Genomic DNA, 12,153 nt, shown 5'->3' on the forward strand with positions numbered 1-12,153 from the left:
AAGCAGGTTTAACCCTGTGGACGCCGGGGGACGTGACAGACATCAGAATGTGAGTATGTAGTGGTTTTTTTTTTTTACTTTTACAATGGTAACCAGGGTAAATATCGGGTTACTAAGCGCGGCCCTGCACTTAGTAACCCGATGTTTACCCTGGTTACCTGGGTGCTGCAGGGGGACTTCGGCATTGAGAGATATGGGTCTTTTTATTTTTTTTTAACTTAATTTATTGAAAATATACATATGAACAAACATATTTCCCATGACTATAAACAGGAGTACACTTTGTTATTACACTGGTTTACAAAATTAAAAGCAACAATGTATGAATTAGTAAGTGTTCATTCCCATGTCTGGTCATCATTAACCGTCCAGCAATGTTATACCGTGGTTCTATATTTCACATACACCTAACCACACATTCTAACCTGTTTTCTCATTATACATTTACTGGATCGCAGATAACGTCGACCTCGAAACTTGGGAGATCGATACCCAATAATTATTTACATAACAATAACTGAAAATGAACAATTCTGCTGGAAAAACCGACGCACCTGTAAATGTGGTTTGGGCCCCCCCACACGTTATATTCTTAGGCACATGTTAGATAGTGACGGGTGTTGAGTTCCATATTTTATAGAATTTCCCAGGGCACCCTCTATTTTGATAGACCGTATTTTCATATGGAATCACTGAATTGACAAGTTCTACCCAGGATCTCAGTGTTGGGGGTAAACTACCCATCCTTCTCAGAGCAATTAATTTCCTGGACAAAAATAGCGTCTCTCGGAGAAATATTTGAATATAATGGTCCCAATGATCTTATTTCACAACCCCAAACAGGCACACCAAGGGATGCTATTAGGGATGACAAGAAGGTGGTAACCTCCTGCTAGAATGTATGTATTACTGGACACCTCTACATCATGTGTATAAAGTCAGCCTCCAACGACCCATTTTTGCTAATTTAGCTGGTGTAAGATATGCTTGATGGATTATATATAATTGGGTCATTTTGTTGCTAGCTGATGGGGAAAGCTTGATTGAGGACTCCAGCATCTCCTCCCCGTCCTCCTCCTGAATGTTAGGAATCAAGAGCTGCCATTTTCCCTTAACCACCAAAGGAGTAGAGTACATGTTTGCCGACAATAGATAAGTGTATAGAGTGGAGATAAGACCTTGTGGCCCCTGTGTGTTTAAGTATGCCAATCAGCGGGAGGGTCTATTTATTTAGTGCTAATTTTTATAATTTTTTACCAGGAGAGTGGAGCTCACAGGTTTTTCCAGGGGAGAGGGGGGGGGGGAGGGAGTCTTTAAGCTTCTCTGCATAATAACCCTGTTGAAACCTGCCCATTGTAAAGACCATAAATATTAGCACTAAATAGAAAGGTCTGTATCTCTGGAACCATATGGCGGATTTATAAAGCAAATAACTGAATACTCTGGGGAGCAAAAGAGCAAAAACTGGTCATATTTGACTCGGTGACAAGTATCCTTTAAAAATTACTGCCACACATAAATTGATGCAAATTATCCATAACCGGGAGAAATCCTAGAGATTCATTTCAATAGCTTGGTCCATGCAGGTTCCTATTTGGTCCACGGAAAGAAAGCCGGTGCACTCAGTGACTTAGGACATTACAAACTGTATCCATGGATGTGTCATTGTGTCACGTACCCCCAGAAGCATGGATCAGAGTACTAACGGACTGGCTCTGGATGATCATGCCAATATACACCTTCTCGGCATCATGTGACCCATTCTTGGAATAAAAGTAAAGCTGCAGGACATGCAAGCACCTATGTATTAATAATAAAAAGCTCTATTTTCCCAAAAATTGTTCCTTCCTACCTGATGAAGCTTCTCTTGTACTACTGGGATGTGCGTGAGGAGCTCCGTCCATTGGTTATCTATTTGTGCAAGTTCTGAGCGCAGTGACGCTGTATCCACCTTTTTTAGCCGGAGCAACTGATTTCCAGTGCTTAAGACAGATGACTTTAATGAGGATTTGGCATCAACTTCTTTAGAGAATTCCTGCAATAAAAGAAGGACAAATAACACAACTTTCATGTGACAAAACTATGCTTATGCTAAATTGCTTCTGAAAAGCTGCAAAAATAAAGGCAACATTTTCCTATATCAATCACTATTCCTAGTTTCAGAATGTAAAAACGGGCATAATCAGAGACTGTGGTCCCGATTCTTCATTGTCCTTGTATCTTTTATTTGCACCTTGTTCATTATCTACTTTGCCCCTTTTTAAGTTAACTTTATTTGTTTTTTTCTTGTTTTTTTACATTATGGGAATGATTTTCCTTTTCCAATTGTATTAGCCTTAGGCCGGCGTCACACTTGCGAGTTTTACGGACGTAAGAGCGCAGAAACTACGTCCGTAAAACTCGCAAAAAATACGGCACAATTATTCTCTATGCCCCTGCTCCTATCTGCCGTATTAAACTGATCAGTATTATACGGCTTTCTACGGCCGTAGAAAATCGCAGCATGCTGCGTTTGTCACCGTATTGCGCAAATAAAACGTCAATGAAAGTCTATGGAAGCCCCAAAAATACGGATTACACACGGACCAGCAGTGTGACTTGCGAGGAATACGCAGCGGTGTTAGAGAGAAAAGCCGGCAATTCAGTGCGGTGTACAGTAAAATCACACTGACAGCTTACAATAGAATAGGTAGAATAAATGTGTACACATAGAATAGATATATATATATATATATATATATACTAGCTGAAGAGCCCGGCGTTGCCTGGGCATAGTAAATATCTGTGGTTAGTTATAGCACGTCACTTCTCTTATTTTCCCATTACGCCTCTCATTTTCCCAATCACATCTTTCATTTTCCCCCTCACATCTCTCATTTTCTCCCTCACACCTCTCATTTTCTCCCTCACTCCTCTCATTCCCGCCTAACACTTGTCATTTCGACCTCACATCTGTCATTTTCCGATCACTACACTATTTTCCCTCACTCCTCTCATTTTGCACTCACACCTTTTCATTTTCACCTCACACCTCTCATTTTCACCTCAGTATATACATGTTTGTCATCTCCCTTATATATAGTATACACCTGTATGTCATCTCCTGTATATAGTATATACCTATATGTCATCTCCCCTGTATATAGTATATACCTGCTGTGTGTCATCTCCCCTGTATATAGTATATACCTGTATGTCATCTCCTCCTATATATAGTATATACCTGTATGTCATCTCCTCCTATATATAGTATATACCTGTATGTCATCTCCTCCTATATATAGTATATACCTGTATGTCATCTCCTTCTATATATAGTATATACCTGTATGTCATCTCCTCCTGTATATAGTATATACCTGTGTGTCATCTCCCCTGTATATAGTATATATCTGTGTGTCATCTCCTCCTGTATATAGTATATACCTGTATGTCATCTCCTCCTGTATAAAGTATGTACCTGTATGTCATCTCCTCCTCTATATAGTATATACCTGTGTGTTATCTCCTCCTGTATATAGTATATACCTGTAGGTAATCTGCTCCTGTATATAGTATATACCTGTGTGTCGTCTCCTCCTGTATTTAGTATATACCTGTATGTCATCTCCTCCTGTATAAAGTATGTACCTGTATGTCATCTCCTCCTCTATATAGTATATACCTGTGTGTTATCTCTCCTGTATATAGTATATATCTGTGTGTCATCTCCCCTGTATATAGTATATACCAGTATATACCTGTGTGATCTCCTGTATTAGACCTCGTTAACACGTTATTTGCTCAGTATTTTTACCTCAGTATTTGTAAGATAAATTGGCAGCCTGATAAATCCCCAGCCAACAGGAAGCCCTCCCCCTGGCAGTATATATTAGCTCACACATACACATAATAGACAGGTCATGTGACCGACAGCTGCCAAATTTCCTATATGGTACATTTGTTGCTCTTGTAGTTTGTCTGCTTATTAATCAGATTTTTATTTTTGAAGGCTAATACCAGACTTGTGTGTGTTTTAGGGTGAGTTTCGTTTGTCAAGTTGTGTGTGTTGAGTTGTGTGTGGCGACATGCATGTAGCGACTTTTGTGAGATGAGTTTTGTGTGGCAACATGCGTGTAGCAACTTTTTGTGTGTCGAGTTGCATGTAACAGGTTAGTGTAGCAAGTTGTGTGCAGCAAGTTTTGCGCATGGCGAGTTTTGCGCGTGGTGAGTTTTATGTCTGGTGCCTTTTGAGTATGTGCAAGTTTTGTGTGAGGCAACTTTTGCATGTGTTGCAAATTTTGTGCATGTGGCAATTTTTCTGCGTGTGCAAGTTTTGCGTGTGGCGAGTTTTCCATGAGGTGAGTTTTGCACTTGTGGCGAGTTTTGCGTGAGCCTAGTTTTTGCATGTGGCGAGTTTTGCGCGTGGCGAGTTTTGAGCGGCGACTTTTGTGTTTCGACTTTTATGTGGCGACGTTGGTGTATGTGTGGTGAAATGTGTGCTGAGGGTGGTATATGTGTTCAAGCACGTGGTAGTGTGTGGCGCATTTTGTGTGTGTGTTCATATCCCCATGTGTGGTGAGTATCTCATGTCGGGGCCCCACCTTAGCAACTGTACAGTATATACTCTTTTGCGCCATCGCTCTCATTCTTTAAGTCCCCCTTGTTCACATCTGGCAGCTGTCAATTTGCCTCCAACACTTTTCCTTTCACTTTTCCCCATTATGTAGATAGGGGAAAAATAGTTTGGTGAATTGGAAAGCGCGGAGTTAAAATTTCACCTCACAACATAGCCTATGACGCTCTCAGGGTCCAGATGTGTGACTGTGCAAAATTTTGTGGCTGTAGCTGCGACGCCTCCAACACTTTTCATTTCACTTTTTCCCCATTATGTAGATAGGGGCAAAATTGTTTGGTGAATTGGAAAGCGCGGGGTTAAAATTTCACCTCACAACGTAGCCTATGACGCTCTCAGGGTCCAGACGTGTGACTGTGCAAAATTTTGTTTCTGTAGCTGCGACGCCTCCAACACTTTTCCTTTCACTTTTTTCCCCATTATGTAGATAGGGGCAAAATTGTTTGGTGAATTGGAAAGCACGGGGTTAAAATTTCACCTCAAAACGTAGCCTATGACGCTCTCGGGGTCCAGACGTGTAGCTGTGCAAAATTTTGTGGCTGTAGCTGCGACGGTGCAGATGCCAATCCCGGACATACACACACACATACACACACACACACACATTCAGCTTTATATAGTAGATATATACGGTATATATATATATATATATATGTCATTGAGACACATATATATATATATATATATTAATTTTCATCCAGCGCGATATAGCAGAAAGCCGGTAATTCAATTACCGGCTTTTGCTTTCTCCTTCCTAAACCCGACATGATATGAGACAAGGTTTACATACAGTAAACCATCTCATATCACCATTTTTTTTTGCATATTCCACACTACTAATGTTAGTAGTGTGTATATGAAAAATTTGGCCGTTCTAGCTCGTAAATTAAGGGGTTAAATGGCGGAAAAAATTGGCGTGGGCTCCCGCACAATTTTCTCCGCCAGAGTAGTAAAGCCAGTGACTGAGGGCAGATATTAATAGCCTGGAGAGGGTCCATGGTTATTGCCCCCCCCCCCCCTGGCTAAAAACACCTGCCCCCAGCCACCCCAGAAAAGGCACATCTGGAAGATGCGCCTATTCTGGCACTTGGCCACTCTCTTCCCATTCTCGTGTAGCGGTGGGATATGGGGTAATGAAGGGTTAATGCCACCTTGCTATTGTAAGGTGACATTAAGCCTAATTAATAATGGAGAGGCGTCAATTATGACACCTATCCATTATTAATCCAATACTAGTAAAGGGTTAAAAAAAAAACACACACACACACATTATTAAAAATTAATTTAATGAAAAAAACACAAAGGTTGTTGTATTAATTTATTCTACTCTCAATCCACTCACTGAAGACCCTCGATCTGTAAATCAAAAAAAAAAAAAATAAACCAAGAATATACATACCTTCCGAGGATCTGTAAGGTCCAACGATGTAAATCCATCTGAAGGAGTTAAAATATTTTGCAGCCACGAGCTTTGCTAATGCAACGGTGCTCATGTCTGCAAAACCCCGGAGAATGTAGGTAAAGTAGGTCCTTGACCTATATTTACCTGCATTTGCGGTGAGGCGCCCTCTGCTGGCTGTTCCTAGATCATGGGAACTTTCCTAGAAAGCTCCCTGGCTCGAGATCATAAGAGGGCGCCCTCTGCTGGTTGTCCTCATATGAACTCGAGCCAGGGAGCTTTCTAGGAAAGTTCCCACAATCTAGGAACAGCCAGCAGAAGGCGCCTCACCGCAAATGCAGGTAAATATAGGTCAATGACCTACTTTACCTACATTCTCCGGGGTTTTGCAGACATGAGCACCGTTGCATTAGCACAGCTCGTGGCTGCAAAATATTTTAACCCCTTCAGATGGATTTACATCGTTGGACCTTACAGATCCTCGGAAGGTATGTATATTCTTGGTTTATTATTTTTTTTTTGATTTACAGATCGAGGGTCTTCAGTGAGTGGATTGAGAGTAGAATAAATTAATACAACAACCTTTGTGTTTTTTTCATTAAATTAATTTTTAATAATGTTTGTGTGTGGGTTTTTTTTTAACCCTTTACTAGTATTGGATTAATAATGGATAGGTGTCATAATTGACGCCTCTCCATTATTAATTAGGCTTAATGTCACCTTACAATAGCAAGGTAGCATTAAACCTTCATTACCCCATATCCCACCGCTACACGGGAATGGGAAGAGAGTGGCTAAGTGCCAGAATAGGCGCATCTTCCAGATGTGCCTTTTCTGGGGTGGCTGGGGGCAGGTGTTTTTAGCCAGGGGGAGGCCAATAACCGTGGACCCTCTCCAGGCTATTAATATCTGCCCTCAGTCACTGGCTTTACTACTCTGGCGGAGAAAATTGTGCGGGAGCCCACGCCAATTTTTTCCGCCATTTAACCCCTTAATTTACGAGCTAGAACGGCCAAATTTTGCATATACACACTACTAACATTAGTAGTGTGGAATATGCAAAAAAATGGTGATATGAGATGGTTTACTGTATGTAAACCATGTCTCATATCATGTCGGGTTTTAGGAAGGAGAAAGCAAAAGCCGGTAATTGAATTACCGGCTTTCTGCTATATCGCGCTGGATGAAATATTAATATATATACATATATGTGTCTACTCATATATATATATATATATATATATATATATATATACATATAGACAGTATATATGGTTTTTATTTTTAACACATGGATCCCTTGTATAGCCGTATGTCGGTTTTGCAAGCCTGCGATAAAAACCCGCATTACGGCTGCCATACGGATTACATACGGAGGATGCCATACGCAAAAAACGCTGACACACCCTGCCTACGGAGGAGCTACGGACCACTATTTTCGGGACTTTTCAGCGTATTACGGCCGTAATATACGGACCGTATTTTCATACGCTGTGTGTGACGCCGGCCTTATTCAGCATTTGCGAGTTTTTGAAATGTCACCAAATTTGTACGCTATAGTACCCCAGGGGAGCACAAAATCTGTCTCATTGCATTTTTGGTCAGATGAAGAGCAACGTGCAACATTTTTAAGGGTAGGGTGACTTTTTGCTTTAGAAAAATGCAAAAAAGGTAAAAGACAAATAAAAGTGAGCCTTTGGCTTTTGTGCAAAATCCATCAACATGTGTGACATTTTGAATAATCTAGTACAAAAAACAGCAATGAATATCACGAGACAAAAAAAAAGTCACTTAAAAATGATGAATTGGGGACTTAATGGTTTAACACAGTAAGTTTCCAATTTATGTGCTGTGTATGTAGGGTTCACTCAAAAACATAACCCAACTGAATATAATATTATATAGCTCCCTGATGAAAGTAGGACCGAAACGTGCGTCGGGGCGGATGCGCAATCTCCAGGAACTTCCACACAGCAGTCAGTGTCCAAGGTACTCTATAATGCTTCTCATAAGTCCATATAGTGCACACTGATGTATATTGATAAATTCCATATATACACCTTGGCATCATATTATATTGTATTGCATTGGTAGTATTACAGGATAATCTGCATGATATTATATTGTATTGTACTGGTACTATGGCAAGAATTTTTGTATGATGCAACATCCCGCTTATATCCCTCTTGTAGTAAGAAGATTATTTGTCATACATACCAAGAAAGCATTCAGGTGATCCCTGACTGTCTCCAGTTCCTGAGGGACAGTGACAGATTGCTCAGTCCAAAAGTCCAGCCTGTCCATTGCAGAACGCAACCAATGAAGAAGCTCGTCAGACTCATTTTTGTATCTAAAAGGAGAAACATCTCAGTACGCTTTTTTTCAATTATAAATGTGGGACCCCCACATGGATCCCTATCCAATTCTCTAAGAGGTGCTGTGCCTTGAAGCATCAATGCTTAGTAATACAATAGAGATACTATTAGAGGGTCAATTAAATTTATTAATGACAATATTTTAAATTGCCTTTTTCCTTTACAATCCAATTATGTAAGAGAAGAGGATTTTATTATTTAACAATCATCTTTACAAGTCTTTTAAAAATTGAAGAATATGTATACCTTTGGGAACTTTTTTTTACACAATTGTATATATTTTTCACTAAAAACATGTTGGCAATAATTAAACTTTTGCACTGTTTGATGTTTACAGGCATTTTCTTTTCCTGTTGGTTGATGACTGTAGAATGCGTTAACTAAGAATGCATCAGTTCTATTGTGGAGATTGTAACCAGTAGGAGACATACCACATGTGTAGCTAGACAGCGACCTCTAGGGCAGAGGGACCCAGCAATACTGCTGTGATCATTCTGTTGTTTACTTGCATAGATTCTCCTCTGTATCAGGACATTGTGGGAAGGGTTCCTCGTATTTTGTCTGGGTTCAGTAGATGCGTTAATATATAGTTAACAATTTCTTTTTGTTCAAGCATCTTTCCTGGGATTTAAACTCACAACCAATAGTATTATGGGGAACATAAACTTTAGAAGGGAGCCACTCACTGAAATTCTAAGTATGGGAGAATTTTCTCTGCCTAAAGATCTAAATAAACACATCGCGACACATACGGTATTTATATATATGCAAAACCTTTAATAAATCTCAATCACAAAAATTATTTGCTAACCCAAACACATACACTTAAGTAACAAAAATGCCCCCAAGAGATGCCCATATTCTTTAAGTTTTCAAGGTTCAATTCCCTACATCAAGATTTAAGAACATCTTGGCTCAGTTAAAAAGGTTATTTATTTGTTAGTACCTTGTCCAATGCTTGAGTATGCTCTCCAATCGGTTCAGTTCTTTGGACACTTTGCTGGTGTTACTCAGCCACTGTTCACCCAATTGACTCAACAAGCCTTCCAGTTCTGGACAGTTTACAGACATCAAAAGTCTTTTTCCATCTTCCAAGACCAGGTAAAGTTTTGGCTGGTGCTCTGCTAAGCTTGACCTAAAGCACTGTGGATAATTGGGAAGAAAAGGCATTACATAAATTATTTAATTTTTGTAGACTTAGGGAAAACTAGCTGCTATATCTAGCTTTGATCAGAAAATAATAAGTATATTTTATGCAATCACCTGATACAGTTCAATTCTTTCTGTTAGTCTTTCTTCAGATTCTTCCACAAGCCCCACAACCGGTATGTTACTTTCAACTGACTCCAATTGTCTTCTCAGTTCTAGATACTTGTCTTCCAGCATCATCCATGTCTACAGATTTCAATAGAATAAATTAGTAAATTGTGAATATGGGATACAATATAATAGCATAAAGCAATAAATACTACATAAAAATCTATGAATTGCTAATTGATTCTTTATACTCTACACAGAATATTTGTGGCCAGTAGTGCTGAGGTTTATTCTACACACTAATTGTATCAGTGTATGACAGTATGGAGAGTTTAGTTCCAGCCGGATAAACACCGTGGGTGAGCTGCGCTGCTGGAGTGAATCTTTTCTTCAGAAAAGATGATGATAAAAAGGCTTTTTATTCATAATGTAGTTAAACGCTGTACCTGTGTCTTTTTCAAGTGAAAAAAAAACAATTGTGCAAAACATGACAAAAAATTGTTTTTTTTTTTTGAAGGCCCAAAATGGATGTCAATTACATAGGGAACGCCCATGGGAAAACTTAAGCCAAAAAGGAAATAAGGAAATTACGAAGAGAGGGAAGTTCAACTGGCAATTACAAATTGATTAAAGTTAGAGTGAAAAAAAGACCATTCTTATTGATAAAATGTAAACAGATGAATAGAGGACAAATGGCTGGAATGTAGGAGAAGTGGGATAAGAGCCCAGAATGAGCCAGTGAAAAAAAAACAGAGAAGAAACATTTAACAGAGGAGCCACTATGGAGACATTGATGTCCACACTCATTCTGGTCTGAAGGGATGAAAAAAATGGCTTGTTAAGTAGAACATCCCTAACAACAAGTTTGTCTGACACTGATATGATTTTGGCACCTTAGGCCTTAGTCCTAGTCAACTTTTGCACAGTATTCTGAGCACTGTATTGTGGTTTCCATCTAAATTCCCAAAAATGTGATTCAAATAGGGCCACCAAAAGAGCCATTTAGTATATCACTTTGGCCTCCAATCCAGGGGTGTCAATCTTTCTTAGGCCGACACAATAGTACAGTAGTCAATGCTTTTGGGTTTGCCTAAAATGAGGGACACCAACAGAACAGAGGCCAAATGGAGTACAAAATGACTCAGTCTGCAATAAGATGCTGGCGCTATTGGAGGTTCAGTCTAAAACCTTTTTTTTAGAAAAATAAATGAACAATCAGATGAAGGGAACTAAATACATTTGAACCTGAAGCCAAGGAGAATCTGTCAGGAGGATTTAACTAATGGTATGGTCATAAAAGTCCTAGAACAACAGTAAAAATTAAACTTGCTTCATAGTAATCAGATGCGCCAATACTGAGAAGTCAAGCTTCAAAAGGCACATGCAAATTAGTTTGGATGTGAACTGGGGCGTGTCACTTAGAGTACAAAGACACACCCTCACTGCAGTTCCAGACTAATTTGCTTATGGTATGAAAGGTTGATTTCTCAGTGTTGGCGAATGGGATTAATACAATGCAGGTAATCATGTTTAGTATTGTTCTAGGACATATAAAGCCATAATAATGGTTTCAGTCATAAAATCGTTTGGACAAATTCCCTTTAAAGGGAATCTGTCACCCCAAAAATTGTATATGAGCTAAGGCCACCGACATCAGGGGCTTATCTACAGCATTCTGTAATGCTGTAGATAAGCCCCCGATGTAACCTGAAAGGTAAGAAAAACAGTTTATATTATACTCACCCGGGGGGGGGAGGGGGGGGGTGTTGTGAATTCTGTTGTCAAGCTCCCTCCTGTGGTCGTGAATGGTACTTCGGCTGGTTCTGTCCATGGGCTTCCTCTGGTGGTTGTGAGTGGGGCTGCGGCTTCTGAGTTTTCTTCCACAGGTGACGAGGTTAATTCGTTAGCTGGCTGCTCTATTTAACTCCACTTAGATCTTTGCTCCATGCCACCTGTCAATGTTCCAGTATTGGTCTTGTTCACTCCTGGATCGTTCTTGTGACCTGTCTTCCCAGCAGAAGCTAAGTTACTGCTTGTTTTTCTGTTTGCTGTTTTTCTGTCCAGCTTGCTATTTTGATTTTTGTCTTGCTTGCTGGAAGCTCTGGGACGCAGAGGGAGCGCCTCCGCACCGTGAGTCGGTGCGGAGGGTCTTTTTGCGCCCTCTGCGTGGTCTTTTTGTAGTTTTTTGTGCTGACCGCAAAGTTGCCTTTCCTATGCTCAGTCTGTTCAGTAAGTCAGGCCTCACTTTGCTAAATCTATTTCATCTCTCTGTTTGTAATTTTCATCTTTACTCACAGTCATTATATGTGGGGGGCTGCCTTTTCCTTTGGGGAATTACTCTGAGGCAAGGTAGGCTTATTTTTCTATCTTCAGGGCTAGCTAGTTTCTTAGGCTGTGACGAGTTGCATAGGGAGCGTTAGGAGCAATCCACGGCTATTTCTAGTGTGTGTGATAGGATTAGGGATTGCGGTCAGCAGAGTTTCCACATCTCAGAGCTCGTCCTATAT

General features: G+C 40.0%; 1 protein-coding gene across 1 annotated transcript in view; it reads right to left on the bottom strand.

Moving 5' to 3' along the window:
• SYNE1 (spectrin repeat containing nuclear envelope protein 1) overlaps positions 1 to 12,153 on the bottom strand; it is a 493,169-nt gene that overhangs the window by 106,914 nt on the left and 374,102 nt on the right. The window contains exons 107-110 of the mRNA XM_069769177.1: positions 9,653 to 9,784; positions 9,336 to 9,532; positions 8,232 to 8,364; positions 1,853 to 2,035 (exon numbers count right to left, since the gene is read on the bottom strand). Of these exons, the coding sequence (XP_069625278.1) occupies positions 1,853 to 2,035; positions 8,232 to 8,364; positions 9,336 to 9,532; positions 9,653 to 9,784 (645 nt within the window). The remainder of the gene's footprint in view (positions 1 to 1,852; positions 2,036 to 8,231; positions 8,365 to 9,335; positions 9,533 to 9,652; positions 9,785 to 12,153) is intronic.

This window comes from Ranitomeya imitator, chromosome 5, assembly GCF_032444005.1.
Source record: "Ranitomeya imitator isolate aRanImi1 chromosome 5, aRanImi1.pri, whole genome shotgun sequence".
NCBI lineage: Eukaryota > Metazoa > Chordata > Amphibia > Anura > Dendrobatidae > Ranitomeya > Ranitomeya imitator.